Below are 20,153 nucleotides of genomic sequence, written 5' to 3' on the forward strand. Positions count from 1 at the left end.
CAGACTATTAAATCCTCCCTCCATGCCATAGTGTATGGTAGGGCATGAAATAACGCCCATCTTGACTGTCGACCGTCCCAATGACGACCTAATGCTCGTGTCCACCTTTTGACCCTGCTGACCTTAGGCACGTCAAACTTTTTCATATGTTGACCGTCAGGCCTTAATGACCGAACCTAACGACCGTTTCCCGGAAAGGGCGCGTGGCTCGAATTTGTACCGAATCCGTTTGGTATCATCAGCTAAGTCAACACAGCTGCCGCCACAAACCGGTAATTAATACAGAACAGGGACGACGGGGGGGTACGACTGATGCTACTAATTCAGTTATTGATCTGCGGTTTTACGTTCGCATAAAGTCTGCTGCCAGAGAACAAGGAAGACATTTGGCTCCCGGGGTCCCGTCCCCGGCACTCATCTCTCCGAGGAACGGCTAGCGCACAATTCCTCCTGTTATTCATACGAGATATAAAACAACAGACGGACAAAGTGCCGCTGAGAGCGCTTTTTAGTCTCGTTCAGGTGCAGAAAACAGCCTTGTGCCGGTCCGCAGCGGGGAACCGAGTAAATACAATAGCAGGTCGAGCGCGGCGTGACCGCCGACTGCTGGGTATGTTTGAGCTTTATTGCGAAACAGAAAAAGAAACGAGGCTGTTTTACAGCAAGCCATAATTTTCCCATTCCGAGAGCAGCCGCGAGAGCACTGAGGTTTCGGTTTAATGGCTGTGGAAGTATTGCTAACAAATAATTGACTCCGCAGCGGAGAGGTGACACAGCGACAGGCAATGGACGCACAGGAGCAGGAGAATGCAGGCTTTCTATAATGAGAGGAGAGAGCGGCTGATGTGTTCTCGACAGACAGTGCCTCGTGCCTCTCAGTGTGTTGCACAGTAAAGGACTTAGGGCTGATTCAGGATCGCTTGTACCAGAAACGGGCAGGAGGAGGGGAAAGCCAGGAAATGTTGGTGGGTCGAATGATTTCTCTCCCCTTCGGCTGCATGTGAGGGGATGTGGTCTCGTACACATCCCCTCGCATGGTACCGAGGGGAATTAGCAACGGGAGGGCGGTCGTTTGGCCGGGCAGCGTTTCAGCACTCAGTAAGCAGCGAATTTAGCCAACCTGAATTAGGCCCCTAGTGTGTATTTTGCACTAATGATTAGAAAACTCTTGAGATCTGGGATTTAGGTTCATACTTAATAGAAACGCCAATGGGCAGGTTATAGTGACTATCGGCCATCTGCCCAACCTGGCGACTAAGGTGGTAAGTACACAGCATACACACTTACCGACCAAACGCTATGCGCGCCCACAGGAGCTGGCTGGGACGCCACCGTCGGCAGTACCTGCGGCCAGAATATCGGTCATCATAAAGGTCACACCTGCACATCGGCAGATGTAACGATATATCAGCATGCTCTACCGGCATCTGCTGTGCTGCATGGCCGGCAAGACATGTCGGTGAGCGACGGTATTCGCACACGTATCGGAAGTGCACAACTGTCCAACACTAGCAATGTATTGCTCAGCTATGGGTACGATATATCACAGAGTTTGTGACAACAGAGAACAGAACAAACCACTGACTGCTGATGGTGCGATATATCGCATAGTGTGTGACAACAGAACAAACCACTGACTGCTGATGGTGGGATATACCGCATGGTGCCTGACAACAGAGAACAGAACAAACCACTGACTGCTGATGGTGCGATATATCGCATAGTGTGTGATAACAGAGAACAGAACAAACCACTGACTGCTGATGGTGCGATATATCGCATAGTGTGTGACAACAGAACAAACCACTGACTGCTGATGGTGCGATATATCGCATGGTGTGTGACAACAGAGAACAGAACAAACCACTGACTGATGATGGTGCGATATATCGCATGGTGCATGACAACAGAGAACAGAACAAACCACTGACTGATGATGGTGCGATATATCGCATGGTGCATGACAACAGAGAACAGAACAAACCACTGACTGCTGATGGTGCGATATATCGCATGGTGCATGACAACAGAGAACAGAACAAACCACTGACTGCTGATGGTGCGATATATCGCATGGTGCCTGACAACAGAGAACAGAACAAACCACTGACTGCTGATGGTGCGATATATCGCATAGTGTGTGACAACAGAGAACAGAACAAACCACTGACTGATGATGGTGCGATATATCGCATGGTGCCTGACAACAGAGAACAGAACAAACCACTGACTGCTGATGGTGCGATATATCGCATGGTGCGTGACAACAGAGAACAGAACAAACCACTGACTGCTGATGGTGCGATATATCGCATGGTGCGTGACAACAGAGAACAGAACAATCCACTGACTGCTGATGGTGCGATATATCGTATGGTGCGTGACAACAGAGAACAGAACAAACCACTGACTGATGATGGTGCGATATATCGCATGGTGCCTGACAACAGAGAACAGAACAAACCACTGACTGCTGATGGTGCGATATATCGCATGGTGCCTGACAACAGAGAACAGAACAAACCACTGACTGATGATGGTACGATATATCGCATAGTGTGTGATAACAGAGAACAGAACAAGCCACTGACTGATGATGGTACGATATATCGCATAGTGTGTGATAACAGAGAACAGAACAAGCCACTGACTGATGATGGTGCGATATATCGCATGGTGCCTGACAACAGAGAACAGAACAAACCACTGACTGCTGATGGTGCGATATATCGCATGGTGCCTGACAACAGAGAACAGAACAAACCACTGACTGCTGATGGTGCGATATATCGCATAGTGTGTGATAACAGAGAACAGAACACGCCACTGACTGATGAGCGTCAGCCAATCACAGCACCTTAATAACCAACACTCACATAGATACAGTAGTGATGGATTAAACAGCCCAGTTCTAACCGATGTTTGCTGCATCAGTATATACTATGATCGATAAATCCATATAGTGGCTGATTCTAGTATTTTCTTTTCTACAAAATATCTGTTTCCTCAGAGCCCCCAGCATGCCAGGGTTCCTACAGAGCCCCCAGTATGCCAGGGTTCCTACAGAGCCCCCAGTATGCCAGGGTTCCTACAGAGCCCCCAGTATGCCAGGGTTCCTACATTTGGGCAAACACTAGGGGCCAGCTTCACATTGGCTCGCTAATCAGCGATGGTTCCCTTCTTAGCGAGTGGATAAACGCTGCTGGGCGTACTAACGCCAGCCCCCGCCACCCCGCGAATCCCCTCGTATGCATGCGAGTGTACAGGGGAGAAATCATTGATTTCTGATGATATTTCCACCATTCGCAAATAAAAGTCAGTCTAGACTGACTATTATTTTGCTCAGAAATTTTCGAAAACGGTGTGGGCGCTGACGCCAGCCAAATATACGCAAGTCCTCCATAACATCTGAGAGCCGCGGAGGACACAGGCCAGTCAAAGCCAGAACCGGCCACTGGTCCTTCAGCCAACAAAGGAATAACACAATGCTCAGAATGTCCCTGTCCCAGTCATTTTTATTAGGATTTCATAATCATTTAGGACAAGACCGCATCACCGGGCTCCAGGAGCCTTAACACAGCGCCGGATCTTCTTTTCGGTCTCGTAAAGTCTCTGCCGAAATCTCGCTCCAAAAAAAAAATGGTTGAAAAATGAAAAGGGGTAATCCTTTATTGTCATGTAAGTTCTCCTAACCTTCTCCCTGCTCACTGACCTCCAGACGCTTCATCTATCACTCAAGCGATACATATATATTATACTATGATGTCCTGATATTGTGCTAATTACAGCCGCTTTCAATTTATACCGCACAGGACGACATCCATCAAACGAATGAGAACGTCAAGAGCGGAGAAGAGAGCGCGGACGGGCTCCAAGTCTATTCCGGAGCATGTTCACACCGCAGCAAGTCTGCCAACACAAGCGTGAGGTTACTGTCCCTCCCCAAACATAGCAGCGGAGAAAACCCCACCAGCACCACCACCGCACCGGGGTGTGTAGGGCTTCGTAACTATGCCGGTCGGCCTCTGTTACGGCGCTGTCGCTTAGCACACAACGCTGAAAGTCCACACACAGCGCGAGCTGTCAGCGCAAGTGTTCTCTGATGGAGAACACTGACAATCAGCGAGATTGATGTACCTATGATGGAAATTACAGACCTCTCTCATCTTTTTAAGTGGGTCACCTTACACAATTGGTGGCTGTCCAAATACTATTTTGCCCCACTAATGAATAGAGGGGTACGAGACGCATACCCTCCAACATGACCCGTTCCATTAGGTACAAAATGCTCTGTTCCTGGACTTCCCTGCCTGTGGCAGTTAGAGAGGTGTGGCTTCAGCACGGGTGGTGGACAGGGTTCCCGACGGCCGTCAGTTATTTTCCCTCGTGTGGGTCCACGACCCCCATAGAGGGAGAATAGAATAGGTTGCTCGCATAGCGAGCCACCGTGCCCGCAGCGTGGCGAGCGCAGCGTGGCGAGCCCGCAAAGGGCTTTGTTGCGCTCGCCATGCTGTCTGGGTCCGGCCAGTCGGGATCCCGACATCGGGCTAATGACTGTCGGGATCCCGACTGTCGGACCCCTGTACCACACCCCTGCAGCACAGTCCAATATTCAAAAAGGGGAGCCACGCCTACTGCCACCTCAAACATCACTGTCCAGGACTCACTGGCAGTTTATGTGACCCCCCAAAACAACCCCCACCCCCCCTCTTTGAATTTTTTTTTTGGTGGAGTCTAACCTCTGTAACTGCCACTGGCAGGGAAGTCCAGGAACAGAGCATTTTGTACGTAATGGAACGGGTCATGTTGGAGGGTATGCGTCTCGTACCCCACTATTCATTAGTGGGGCAAAAAAGTATTTGGACAGCCACCAATTGTGTAAGGCAGTGGTGGGGAACCTTTTTGTTCCAAGGGCCATTTGTATGGGGAAAAAATCCTTCGGGGGCCATATGGAAAAATGTCTCTTACAAATTGTCCTGCTGAAGCCGTCCCACGCCCCGGCAGCTGCTGCTGAATAGGACTGACAGTCTCTGGCTGCTGTTGATCAAGAGGAATCTTCATCATCTCGCGATAATTCCCCTGTACTTGACTCCCGGCAAAGCCGCCGGGCAGGTGGGAGGGCCACTCAGACCGGCTACGGGGGCCACATACGGCCCCCGGGCCTGAGGTTCCCCACTAAAAAAGATGGGAGAGGTCTGTAATTTCCATCATAGGTACACTTCAACTGTGAGAGACAGAATGTGGGGGGGGGGGGGGGGGGACGACAAGAAATCACAGTGTATGATTTCTATATTTGTATATTATTGCAGAAAATAAATATTTGGACAATCAAATAGTTCAACTCAATACTTTGTAATATAACCTCGGTTGGCAATTACAGAGGTCAAACGTTTGCGGTAGTTCTTGACCAGGTTTGCACACACTGTAGTAAGATCTTCCATGCAGATCTTCTGTAGAGCGGTCATGTTTTGAGGCTGTTGCCGGGAAACACGGACTTTCAACTCCCTCCGCAGATATTTGATTGGGTTGAGGTCTGGAGACTGGCTAGGCCACTCCAGGACCTTGAAATGCTTCTTACAGAGCCACTACTTAGTTGCCCGGGTGTTGTGTTTGGGGCCATTGTCATGCTGGAAGACCCAGCCATGTTCCATCTTCAATGCTCTTACTGAGGGAAGGAGGTTCTTGGCCAAAATCTCACGATACATGGCCCCATTCATCCTCTCCTTAATACGAATCAGTCGTCTTATCCCCATTGCAGAAAAGCAGCCCCAAAGTATGAAGTTTCCACCCCCATGCTTCACAGTGGATATGGCGTTTTTGGGATGCCACTCATTATTCTTCTCCCTCCAAACACGGTGAGTGGAGTTTATACCAACAAGTTCTATTTTGCTCTCATCTGACCACATGACATTCTCCCAATCCTCCTCTTTATCACCCAGATGGTCACCGGCAAAATTAGATGGGTCTTGACATGTGCTGGCTTTCGGGTGCTGCAGGTCAACGTAGCGTGTTACTAATACTAACCTTTGTGACTGTGGTCCCAGCTCTCTTGAGCAGGTTCCCCCGTGTATTTCTGGGCTGATTCCTCACCGTTCTAAAGATCATTGTTACCCCATGAGGTGAGATCTTGCATGGAGGAGCACCAGGTCGAGGGAGATGGTCAGTGATCTTGTATTTCATCTATTTGTTTTATAATTGCCCCAACAGTTGATCCCTTCTCACCAAGCTGCTGCATATTGTCCTCCCAGCCTTGTGCAGATCTACAATTCTGTCCTTGGTGTCCTTAGACAGCTCTCTGGCCTTGGCCATGGTGGAGAGGTTGCAGTCTGACTGTTTGAGGGTGTGGACAGGTGTCTTTTATACAGATAACCAGTACAAACAGGTGCCATAAATACAGGTAACGAGTGGAGGATAGAAGAGCTTCTTAAAGAAGAAGTAACAGGTCTGTGAGAGCCAGAAATCTTGCTGGTTAGTACTGTAGGTGTCCAAATATTTATTTTCAGCAAGAATATACAAATAAATTGTTCAACAAGACAGTCATACACTGTGATTTCCTGGGTTTCTTTCACATTCTGTCTCTCACAGTTAAAGTGTACCTATGATGGAAATTACAGACCTCTCCCATCTTTTTAAGTGGGTCAACTTGCAATCAGTGGCTGTACTTTTTTTGTCCCACTGTCCCATATAGGTCTAGTGTCTTCGAAACACTGGCATCTGTTGGCAGCGAGTGAAACGACATTTCTTTCTATCTTATACAGGCACGAACAAGGTAGCAGACTAGCTTTCGAAGCATGTGCAACTTACTCCTGGAATTACCCATGCTGCAGTGCACAGTGTGTGTATGTATTTATCTCATTACACGCTGGGTGAATACTGGTCAGCTGTAATTCGCTGAAATGTAAAATGCCGCTAGGCCACGCCCCCTTCCCTACCTCTCACTGCGCAGGTTACACCTCTCCTCCTGGTTCCGCCCTAACACTAAACATCCTTCTAAATAAAAGGTGATAAATAAACCGGCAGCTGCAGAAACTTGTAATACAGGAAAGAAGAAAGGAATTAATTTGTGCAATAATCATTTCTGGGCAATTGAGCGCGATTAACACCGAGGCTTCTAAGCAGAATCATTTGTTGCATGTATTATTAAATAACTTGTCATGGACAGTGACCTATGCAGATATGACTGTACGCTCTCCAATAACACAGGAGACTCTCACAGATTATTTGATGATGCATTTATTCTGTCTGCCTGTACAGATGTGTCCTCGTACCCTATGGGGGTTATTCTGGTTAATCTGCTCCCCCTTGCATTCGGACAGGGGAGCGATGTTTTCATCGCGTATGCAGACGCCGGGTGCGTGCAGCCATGGTAAAGAGTGTGTGGGTGGGGGGCATGGAGGGGCGTGTGGGGTGCAGCCTGGGCCATTTGCATATGGGAACGCCCATGGGCAATCCCACAAGAACGCTGGGCTCATGCAAAATGTCCCGATGATGCGGGTGGGGGTGACCAGCTGACATCGAATGATGTGGGCGGATCCCACTAGGCAGCGAATGGATGTCACTGTGTAACGTCCAATCGCAAGCCCATCGAGGGAATCGCCTTTGCGAATGGGTGGCGGCCAGGCCCCCGCTCGCAAGGAGCAGGTTTAGTGGACGAATTCGCAGCAGTGTGAATCCACCAGAACAACCCCCTATGGCCGCAGCTGCAACAGACCGCTCTTCTCAGTGCGCTAATGTGCATCTTAGTCGCAATGGGATACACAACCCTTATACATTTGTATGGTTCATTGAGAATAGTGTAGGAGGAGGAATCTGTATTGTGATCTCACCACTGGGTTGTGCTGAGGACAATGGGAATTGCTGTGTATAAGGGAGAGCGTCTAACTGTATACTATGCTCCATTGGTAATACACAGACGGCAGCTCTGGATGTACCGTTTCCTGACTTACTTCTGCCGCAGCAACATTACATCACACTCTGCGTAAATCGGGGTTGATACAGCTAGCCACACAGAAGCGTGACAATCGATATCAGGTGTAGCGCCCACGGCGCAAATGTGCTAAGTGCGAAACAGCGATCCCAGGGGAATGCGATCGCCTTTTGTTTGTCAGCAGCAGGCGGCTACCCGTACGGTAGCGGTTCCAGTGATCTACTTACCAATCTTCTTGTTCTTCTCCTCGCTGCGGTTGTGCGCTATTATTGGCGAGTAGATGAAGGGACTCTTTGTTGACAGCTTCTGGCCCAGTAAATTTTTCACTTTTTGTGGTCGCAGAATAACTGGAAGGTTGAGAAGTTTCACCGACCTAGAAGTATAGACAAATAATTACTACAGTGATCTTTTACACCATACACCAGAAAGATTTCAGGGCCGGACGCAGGATTACGACGGGTCGTACGATGCATTGTGTGCGCTTTGAGTGGACTTCGTGAGGTGTTTCGGTTCGATACTCGAGCTTGTGGGTCATGATCTTAGGATGTTAAAGGCCCCATACATTAGTCCGACTTGTCCTAAGAAACGGATTTCCCCAGCAGCTCCCCAGAAGGGGTCACAAGATTAGGCACTTGATGTGCCAAGTTTTGCATATAATAAATTGCATGCGATTTATAATATGTAACTCCCGGGGAGCTGCAGGTGGAGGGAGCAGGGGGGCAGCGAACATAGAGGTGGAGGACGGAGGAAAGAGAGCTCTCAGCCAATCACTGGCTGCCTAATCATTAATCATTTTTTATGGGTTTTTTTTTTCTTGCCGCTCCCTGCTCCCCCTGCCCGGCTCTGTTCCCCTCACTGGCATCCCCCGCCCTTGCCCGCCTCTCTGGTCTTCTGGCTCGCAGCTCTCCCCCCCCCCCCCCCCCCCACCCTCAACCTCTGTGTCTGCTGCCCCTGTCCGCCTCTCCGGTCTGGCTCGCAGCGTCCTTCGCCCACCGCTTCTTTGCGTCCCCCACCCGGAGTCTGCACATAAGATTTAGCAAATCTCATGTGCAGCCGGTCCGACCTCCCAACTCCGATCCGATGCCAATAGCACTGCGCATAGGATAGGCGGGGATGTTGAAACATGAGATTTGGTCCGATTTAATCGGCCCAATCCATCGGAATCGGGTCAAATCGGAACAAATCTCGGTACTTGTGTATTATCACGGCACCCACGATTTCCATCGCAGGGCATTGTACAATGATGCGACGCAATTTCAACCGATTTTTAATTGTACAGGCACCCAGATGCCTTCTTACCATGTTAAATGCCCCCCCAGACCCGATTTTTTATTGTATATGGGTAATTAGTATGTTAAATGCCCCCACATTGTTAACGGCCCCCCACTATGAACGCCAACCCGAAGCGTGGCAAGTGGTGGCGGTATGCATCCTCCGACCTTTTCATACCCCCACTATCCACGTCGGCGTGGAGTTGACTTTATAAAGTGTGGCGAGTGCAGCGAGCCACCGAGCCTGAAGCGTGGCGAGCCCCACGAGGGGGCGCGTATACCTGTGAAGTTATGCGCGTCCGCTCGCCACGCTTCGGGCTCGGTGGCTCGCTGCGCTCGCCACACTTAATAAAAACTCCACGCCGTCGTGGATAGTGGGGGTATGAAAAGGTTGGAAGACACGTACCGCCGCCCCTCGCGGTCTCGCTGCGCTCGCCACGCTTCGGGTTCACGTTTATACTGGGGGGTGGCGTGGGGGGTGCATTTAACATTGTAAGCACTCATTAGGGTGCTTATACAAGTTATTATCGCATCCCATCGTATGGCATTGTATGCCATATACAATGCCATACAATTTAAAAATTGTATGACATTGGGGAACATCGCCCGATATCGCATGCCTTATGGTATGCGATGGGCGCCGTGATAATACACAAGTACCTAAATCTGCGTGTGTATGGCCACCTTTAGATAAACTACCAACCACACAATCAGCTCCTGTCATTTTTCCAGCACAACTTGTACTGTGGCAGTTAGGAGCTGGCTGGCTGGTACTTCGTCTCTCCACAATGATTAGTACATTTCCCCTACAAACCCTTTAATAATGGTTAGGATAAACCCTCTCTGGCAACTTTGCTAACAAAACATATGAAATCGTCACGATTAAACTGTGCCAGATACAAGAGTACTCGGACTATATATAGAACTGCGCAATGCTCCAGAGTCCTGTACTTTCCGATTTGCCGCAAGGATGAAAGGCAGCGCGGAGCGACTATTTTATTGTGGCCCGGCACGGCAGGCACTGACCCCATTACAACAGAATTGCTGCGGTAAGAGGTCGGAGATCTGCCTTGGAAGACAAAGAAGAAGCCCATCCGTTTATAATACAGTTTACCAAACAACGGGCGACGGCGGGCGGCTGGATTAACCCTCACACAGTGCAGGTTCCGGGCTCTGTACCAGGAAGCAGATTAACTTCAATAACACATGTTACATGAGAGGATCGGTCTACAAGGGAAGTTCTAGAACAGTGATAGCTAACCTTGACACTCCAGCTGTTGTTAAACTACACATCCCAGCATGCCCTGCATCAGTTTTAGCAAAGCCACATAGATAAACTGTAGCAGGGCATGCTGGGATGTATAGTTTAACAGCCGGAGTGTCGAGGTTAGCCATCACTGTTCTAGAACTAATTTGCTGTGTTTTTTTTTAAGAAGCCATTGGAGGCATTTCTAAAAGTATAGAAATGAGGAATAATGACGGAGATCATAGAGAACACGATTATAAAGTTTTGAGATTTCTGCTTGGCCCAGCTCAACTTGAGTTTTTCCTGGTTTTTTTGGCCGGCAATTTGTAGATTTCACCATGCGAGCTCCATTATAGTGGACTGAGTCCCACCGCTTTGGGCTGCCGCTGCATTCGGCACACTTTACCGGAGTCCTCGTGGATAAAAGAAGCCCACAAAAAATAAACAAATTCCCCCAAAAAACTCATGATGACCTTTCCATGTGTTGACCATCGACCTTTTGTTGTGTTGACCTTTTGTTTGTGTCCACCTTGAGCATGTAGACCAGGGCTGGTCAAACCGAGATCTCGAGATCTACCAACAGGTCACTTTTTCCAGACCACGTAGCTGGTGCACAGGTGCAGTCATTACCGTCGCATTCTCAGACATGTGGTGCATTAATTCCTAACAGACACTCCCTACAGATCCACAGGTGGTCTGGAAAACATGGGCTGTTAGTAGATCTTGAGGGCCGCCCCTGATGTAGACTATATGATGTCAACCTAGACACTGTCATCCTATGAACTATGTACCCAAGCCTGTCTTCGTGCCCGATTCAGACGCATTCGGACGGGCTGCGAACCCGACGACCAGAACAGAACTACAGGACGATTATTGAAGGGTTCTCCCCATACTGCAAGACCTATGAAAGTGACCTTTATCTAATAGCATGCAATGGATGAATGACAGCGGGAACATCACAAAGGGTTAATAACCAAGCCAAACGGGGACGGCCATTTTCCAGCCAGTAAACCATTAATGTTCATAGCCGTACAGTGAATGACACAGTCATTTCATTGGCTGATCTGAAGTGTATGGCCAGCTTAAGTGAGAGGGACAGTGTCCACTGATGTGCTGTGCGGGCAGCCATGTTTGATAAATCAAGGTGTTACAAGATGGCTCCCGCCATTGTGCATGTCAGTGACAAGCCTATCTTTAATGAACGTTAGGGTGAAACTTGTCCAAACTCTCCTAAAAACATCTTTGTGACTAAGGACCGGATGTATCAAGCTTGAAAAAGTGATAAAATGGAGAGTGATAAACAGCCAGCCAATCAGCTCCTACCTGTCATGTTAGAAACTGGGTTTGAAAAATGACAGGTAGGAGCTGATTGGCTGGCTGTTTATCACTCTCCACCTTATCATCTTTTGAAACTTTGAACATCCGGCCCTAAAACTCCTCAGTATCTTATAGCAGTCCTGTAAAATTTCCAGGCAAAAGGAATGAAGCAGGTGACGGAATTCATACCTCACAATGGGTAGTTTCGTGAATGGGACGGGTGGTAACGTTAACCCCTCAGGTAACTTAATAGGCTCCATTGTACCGGCACACTTGGAGGTGTAGCTCTCCAGACTCTGCGCCACGTCTTTCTTCTCTATAAAGGAAGAGGGAAAATGACAGATAAGAATTTATCCACACCTGTAAGGGGGAAGAGGAGGAAAACAAACACATATAGATTAGAGGAATGGTCAAGATCATGGCAACTACAGTTTAATGCCAAAAAATACATAATCCTGCACTTGGGTCTCAAAAATCCAAAAACTAAATATAATGTAAATGGCACTATAATGGAAACTACTGAGGAAGAGAGGGATCTAGGTGTCACTATTTCAGGGGACTTAAAGGCAGGTAGGCAATGTAACAAAGCAATGAAGAAGGCAAGTCAGATGCTTGGTTGCATAGGGATCAGCGGTATCAGCAGAAGAAAGAAAGAAGTAAGGTACTTGTTTCCTAGCACGGCGCCCATAGCCTCGCAGAACAGACCACAAGCCATACGATGGTATGCGATGCGATGTTACGCGATGGCAGCCAATGTTATACAATTTTAAATTGTATACCATTGCATTGTATGCCATTGTATTGCATATACAATGGTATATGATTTAAAATTGTATAAGCACCCTAATGGGTGTTTTCAATGTTAAATGTGCTCCCTAGAATATAAAGGTACTTATGTATTATCTGGGCTCCCATATTAAATGCACCCCATTTTTTCATACCCCTACTATCCAACTAAGCATGGAGTTGATTTTCTATAGTGTGGCGAGCGGACGCGGTATCATAAGAAAAACGGAAGCCCAGATATTACATAAGTTCCGAATATAATTAACCGTAATGGATGCTTAGTATGTTAAAAGCACCCCCAAGGGCACCCCCACTATCAACGCCAACCCGAAGCGTGGCGAGCGGCGGCGGTACGCGTCCTCTGACCTTTTCATACCCCCACTATCCACGTCGGCGTGGAGTTGATTTTATATAGTGTGGCGAGCGTAGCGAGCTATCGAGCCCGAAGCGTGGCGAGCGCAGCGAGCCCCGCGAGGGGACACGGAATACATGTAAAGTGATAAGCGTCCCCTCGCAGGGCTCGCTGCGATCGCCACGCTTCGGGCTCGCCACACTATATAAAATCAACTCCACGCCGACGTGGATAGTGGGGGTATGAAAAGGTCGGAGGACGCGTACCACGGCTCCTCGCTGCGCTCGCCACGCTTCGGGTTGGCGATGATAGTGGGGTGGCGTGGGGGTGCATTTAACATTGTAAGCCCCCATTAAAGTGCTTATACAATTAAAAATCGTATAGGGGCTTATACAATTTTAAATCGCATCGGGTGTATGGCATGCGATGCAATGCGATTATATGTCGTACGACTTAATATCGTGGGCGCCATGCTAGGAAACAAGTACCAGGAGTAATAATGCCACTGTATAGGTCATTGGTACGACCTCACCTAGAGTACTGTGTTCAGTTCTGGAGGCCATATTTCCAGAAGGATATAAATACATTAGAGACTGTACAAAGAAGGGCAACTAAAATGGTGCATGGCCTACATCACAAAGCGTACCAGGAAAGACTAAAAGATCTTAATTTGTATACTTTGGAGCAGAGAAGGGAAAGGGGGGACATGATAGAAACTTTCACATATATCAAGGGTTTTAACAAGGTACAGGTGGGAGACATTCTTCACAGGAAGAGGAGCAGCAGAATACGAGGACATGCACTGACACTAGGGGGAGGAAGGTACAGGTGGGAGACATTCTTCACAGGAAGAGGAGCAGCAGAACACGAGGACATGCACTGACACTAGGGGGAGGAAGGTACAGGTGGGAGACATTCCTCACAGGAAGAGGTGCAGCAGAACACGAGGACATGCACTGACACTAGAGGGAGGAAGGTACAGGTGGGAGACATTCTTCACAGGAAGAGGAGCAACAGAACACGAGGACATGCACTGACACTAGGGGGAGGAAGGTCCAGGTGGGAGACATTCTTCACAGGAAGAGGAGCAGCAGAACACGAGGACATGCACTGACACTAGGGGGAGGAAGGTCCAGGTGGGAGACATTGGTACTTATGTAATATCTGAGCTCCCGTTTTTCTTATGAGACCGCGTCCCCTTGCGGGGCTCGCTGCGCTTGCCACGCTTTGGGCTACGTGGCTCGCTGCGCTCGCCACACTATATAAGATCAACTCCATGCGTAGTTGGATAGTAGGGGTATGAAAAAATGGGGTGCATTTAACATGGGAGCCCAGATAATACATAAGTACCGAGACATTCTTCACAGGAAGAGGAGCAACAGAACACGAGGACATGCACTGAAACTAGAGGGAGGAAGATTGAGGGGAAATGTGAGGAAGAATTACTTCACAGAAAGAGTAGTAGATAAGCGGAATAGCCTCCCATCAGAGGTGGTAGAGGCAAATACAGTAGTACAATGTAACCATGCTTGGGATAGGCATATTGATATCTGCCGTCACATTTTGTGTTTCTGAATGGCAGAGCTGACATCCCCATCTACAGAGCCGCGAGCAAGAAAATCTCTTCCGTAACCAATTTCCCCTATTACAGTCCACATACCGCCACACGCCATATGGCGGTCACTGAGCGTAAAGTGGCCCTGACCGGCAGCTTTACAAACGTAACTTTAATAGAAGCAGAAGTAAAAAGAAATCACGGCGCACAGTAAATGAAGCTTAAAACGGCCCATCCTTCCTGCGCGTGTTCTCTCAATATTCATAAACTACAAGCAGAATGTAAATCTGTCCGGCGCACGCACTGCTGCCACGTGACGGGAGCACTAGTAATTGATACCAACGCCTCATTTTTAATTAAAAGCAAAACCCCAAAATAGTCGCACAATACAAGAAAGGGAATATTTAATAGGAGCACAGCAGGTAGCAGATCCATAATTTATAAATATCAAGCAGTAAAATGTGTTTTATGAGGAGAGCCATGTTTAATAAATGTGCCACAGCATGTGCAGGCCATTCGGAGAAACGCACCATTAGAACGAGCAACGGCGCTGCCTTATGAAAATGCGCACCCATGATGGCAGCCACAGGACCAAAGTCGAGGCGTAGAGACGCAGGAGCGGGGTCGAGGCGGCGAGACGCAGGAGCGGGGTCGAGGCGGCGAGACGCAGGAGCGGGGCCGAGGCGGCGAGACGCAGGACCGGGGCTGAGGCAGCGAGACGCAGGATCTGGGCCGAGGCTGAGAGACACAGGACCGGGGGGAATCCTGCTCGTCCCACTATATAACTCTTAGTCTGTGGCTTCCTGCTGCCCCCATTCCCCTCCTCACATCATGTCACTGCTCCTGTCACATGCAGCCCTGTCCTCACTGGCACATCACTCATCTCCTGATATACTCTGTGCTGCTGGGGACCCTGCTCCTCCCACTATATAACTCTCAGTCTGTGGCTTCCCGCTGCCTCCATTCCCTTACACACACCAGAAGTAAAGGTGAGTACACACGGGTGCAATTTTATGTAAAATCGCTGGGAATATGGTCGCTGAGCCAGCTGCGCTCCCGTGTGCACTGCCTAATGTGCACTGCCTAATGGTCGCTGGAGCATGCTCCTGCGACCAGCGGCTTTCCCTGGCGATCGCTGTGCCGGGAGATCAGCGCCGGGGAGATCAGCGTTGATCTCCCCAGCCCCGTGCCGCTGCTCCCTCCCTCCTCCGATCAAAGTGACAGCAGCAGCGTCTGCTGCTGCTGCGCTCCCCCTCCGCCCCGTAACAGTGTCTCCTTTTCATCGCTGATGAAAAGGAGACACTGAGCAATATGATTTCTGGGGATATATTGCTAGCAATATATCCCAAGCAATCACATTACCCCGTGTGTACACAGGATTAGAGCAAATAAATAAGCTCTTGTATTCGGCGGAGTTATACAGCACATGTACCAGCGACACACAGGATCCAGCAGTACAATATGATCATCTGATTATATGATGGGCACCTTGCCTGAATGTCTCAGGATGACGTCAATACAGAAGAGTTTTGGCAGCTCGTTATACCCCAATCATTGTAAGCGTCGCGCTTCAGGGTTTTAAGGTCAGGATTGCTCAGAGGAAAACGCTTCCTGTAAAACTTTTATTTTTTTTATCACTCCCTAAAGCAAAAGGATTAATTTATCAAGTGACCCAGCTGAGGATTAATAACACCTAAAAATAAAAGTCACATTTGGATAACTGTCAGAGGACAGCGCTGAAGGACACGCTGCTGAAAGCTAATGGGCGCAATTGATTTAAAAGACCGGAGCCAAGGAAGCTGGGTGTCATGTGACCCAGCGGCGGAGATTCAATCTCATTGCCCATAATGAAGGACGGAAGGCAGCTTAAAGGGATTGGCAAATTTACTGACAGGAGACAAAAACTTACTATGCCGCCAGTACTGACCTGCGCTATCAGTAGCTATATAATGCCCCCTGCTCACTATACCAGCAGTACTGACCTGTGCTATAAGCAGCTATATAATGCCCCCCACTCACTATACCAGCAGTACTGACCTGTGCTATAAGCAGCTATATAATGACCCCCGCTCACTATACCAGCAGTACTGACTTGCACTATAAGCAGCTATATAATGCCCCCCGCTCACTATGCCGCCAGTAATGACCTGTGCTATAAGCAGCTATATAATGCCCACACTCACTATACCAGCAGTACTGACCTGTGCTATAAGTAGCTATATAATGCCCCCGCTCACTATGCCGCCAGTACTGACCTGTGCTATAAGTAGCTATATAATGACCCCCGCTCACTATACCAGCAGTACTGACCTGTACTGTCCTGCACTATAAGCAGCTATACAATGCCCCCCGCTCACTATACCGCCAATACTGACCTGCGCTATAAGCAGCTATATAACGCCCCCCGCTCACTATACCAGCAGTACTGACCTGTGCTATAAACAGCTATATAATGCCCCCAGCTCACTATGCCGCCAGTACTGACCTGTGCTATAAGCAGCTATATAATTCCCCCCGCTCACTATGCCGCCAGTACTGACCTGCACTATAAGCAGCTATACAATGCCCCCCACTCACTATGCCACCAGTAATGATCTGTGCTATAAGCAGCTATATAATGCCCCCCACTCACTATACCAGCAGTACTAACCTGCACTATAAGCAGCTATATAATGCCCCCCACTCACTATACCAGCAGTACTGACCTGCGCTATAAGCAGCTATATAATGCCCCCCACTCACTATGCTGCCAGTACTGACCTGTGCTATGGGCAGCTATATAATGCCACCCGCTCACTATACCAGCAGTACTGACCTGTGCTATAAGTAGCTATATAATGCCCCCACTCACTATGCCACCAGTACTGACCTGTGCTATAAGCAGCTATATAATGCCCCCTCTCACTATGCCGCCAGTGCTGACCTGTGCTATAAGCAGCTATATAATGCCCCCCACTCACTATGCCGCCAGTACTGACCTGCGCTATAAGCAGCTATACAATGCCCCCCGCTCACTATGCCGCCAGTACTGACCTGCGCTATAAGCAGCTATATAATGCCCCCCACTCACTATGCTACCAGTACTGACATGTGCTATAAGCAGCTATATAATGCTCCCCGCTCACTATGCCGCCAGTACTGACCTGCACTATAAGCAGCTATATAATGCCCCCCGCTCACTATACCAGCAGTACTGACCTGGGCTATAAGCAGCTATATAATGCCCCAGCTTACTATGCAGCCAGTACTGACCTGTGCTATAAGTAGCTATATAATGACCCCCGCTCACTATGCCGCCAGTACTGACCTGTGCTATAAGTAGCTATATAATGCCCCCCACTCACTATGCCGCCAGTACTGACCTGTGCTATAAGCAGCTATATAATGCCCCCCGCTCACTATGCTGCCAGTACTGACCTGCACTATAAGCAGCTATACAATGCCCCCCACTCACTATGCCCAGTACTGACCTGTGCTATAAGCAGCCATATAATGCCCACCGCTCACTATGTCACCAGTACTGACCTGCACTATAAGCAGCTATATAATGTCCCTCGCTCACTATACCCAGTACTGACCTGTGCTATAAGCAGCCATATAATGCCCACCGCTCACTATGCCACCAGTACCGACCTGCACTATAAGCAGCTATATAATGCCCACCGCTCACTATGCCGCTAGTACTGACCTGTGCTATAAGTAGCTATATAATGCCCCCTGCTCACTATGCCGCCAGTACTGACCTGTGCTATAAGCAGCTATATAATGCCCCCGACTCACTATGCCACCAGTACTGACCTGCGCTATAAGCAGCTATATAATGCCCCCCGCTCAGTATACCAGCAGTACTGACCTGTGCTATAAGCAGCTATATAATGCCCCCCGCTCACTATGCCGCCAGTACTGACCTGCACTAGAAGTAGCAATATAATGCCACCCCGGTCATTATGCCGCCAGTACTGACCTGCACTATGGGCAGTATTCAACGTGAAAAATTCTCCGTGCATGGCGAGAGATTTTTTCTCTCGCCATGCACTCGCCCTGTTCCGGAGGGCTCGCTGCCTCTCCTGCTCCCACTATTCAATATGGTTAAGACTCGCCGCCACTCGCGGCGAGTCTTAACCCCTGCAGCGGACGAGCGTCCGCGGCAGGGAGCTGGCAGGGAGCCGGGGGACGGTGGCAGCCAGGGAGATTAAAGTCTCCATGGCTGCCCCAGAACATATGTGGAGGGGAGGTGGGCTCCCCGGGACCCAGGCAGCACAAGCTGCCCCCCCTATAGCCAGCGGGGGACCCAGTATTCACTGCACCTGATCGTGCATATGTAATGATCGGATGCAGTGAATATATGAATATCTAATGAGCGGCTCGAGAGCTCCGGCCCCCTGCTGGCTGCTCTGTGTAAAAAAAAAAAAAATATATATATTTTTTTTTTATTAAATATATATTCATGTGCTATAAGCACATGAATAAAAATAACATGCCCCTTCACAGAAAAAAAATCCTGATTTTTTTACACCAAAATTAAAAAAAAAACCTTTTAGTTTAAAAGTTCACATTCCAGTTCTCCATGAAAAGATGGAAAATTGCTACACGGAGAGACACGGCGAAAATCACTTAAAAAGACGGTGAAAATATCACATTGAATAGGGTGGTTCACTTTTGGAGAGCAAAATGCTCCTTCCAACGCAAAAACAGCACAAACTCGCCATAAAACAAGGCAAATTTTTCTCATTGAATACTGGCCAATAAGCAGCTATATAATGCCTCCCGCTCACTATGCCGCCAGTACTGACCTGCGCTATAAGCAGCTATATAATGCGCTCACTATGCCGCCAGTACTGACCTGCGCTATAAGCAGCTATATAACGCCCCTGACTCACTATACCACCAGTACTGACCTGTGCTATAAGCAGCTATATAACGCCCCCCGCTTACTATGCCGCCAGTACTGACCTGTGATATAAGTAGCCATATAATGCCCCCCACTCACTATACCAGCAGTATTGACCTGTGCTATAAGCAGCTATATAACGCCCCCGACTCACTATACCACCAGTACTGACCTGTGCTATAAGCAGCTATATAACGCCCCCCGCTTACTATGCCGCCAGTACTGACCTGCGCTATAAGTAGCCATATAATGCCCCCCACTCACTATACCAGCAGTATTGACCTGTGCTATAAGCAGCTATATAACGCCCCCCGCTCACTATGCCACCAATACTGACCTGTGCTATAAGCAGCTATATAATGACCCCCGCTCACTATGCCGCCAGTACTGACCTGCACTATAAGCAGCTATATAATGCCCCCCGCTCACTATGCCACCAATACTGACCTGTGATATAAGCAGCTATATAATGATACAGGCACAGGATGTATAGTAAATAGCAGTCACACAGAGATTTAGGGATGAATCTAAGCGGGTGCGATTAGCTGGAGGTGCGGGAGTTTGTCACAGAATGGTAGCAATCTTATCCAAGGCAAAACCAACCTAAGGGGAAACGGTCATCTGTCAGACCAGACTTAGGTCGACCCCGGAAGGTCGACTGTCCCCAAGGTCGACAGGGTCAAAGGTCGACATAGCTCAAGGTCGACATGACTTAAGGTCGACATGGGGCAATGTCGACATGGTTTTAGGTCGACAGTCATTAGGTCGACATTAGTTTTTCACTGTTTTTTGAACCGACATGTGCCAA

General features: G+C 48.7%; 1 protein-coding gene across 2 annotated transcripts in view; it reads right to left on the minus strand.

Annotated features, from left to right (window-relative positions):
• TRAPPC9 (trafficking protein particle complex subunit 9) overlaps positions 1 to 20,153 on the minus strand; it is a 434,372-nt gene that overhangs the window by 380,514 nt on the left and 33,705 nt on the right. For both annotated transcript variants that reach the window (XM_083144897.1, XM_083144898.1), the window contains exons 10-11: positions 11,951 to 12,077; positions 8,155 to 8,300 (exon numbers count right to left, since the gene is read on the minus strand). In XM_083144897.1, the coding sequence (XP_083001023.1) occupies positions 8,155 to 8,300; positions 11,951 to 12,077 (273 nt within the window). The remainder of the gene's footprint in view (positions 1 to 8,154; positions 8,301 to 11,950; positions 12,078 to 20,153) is intronic.

Source organism: Crinia signifera, chromosome 5, assembly GCF_055691185.1.
Source record: "Crinia signifera chromosome 5, ASM5569118v1, whole genome shotgun sequence".
Lineage (NCBI taxonomy): Eukaryota > Metazoa > Chordata > Amphibia > Anura > Myobatrachidae > Crinia > Crinia signifera.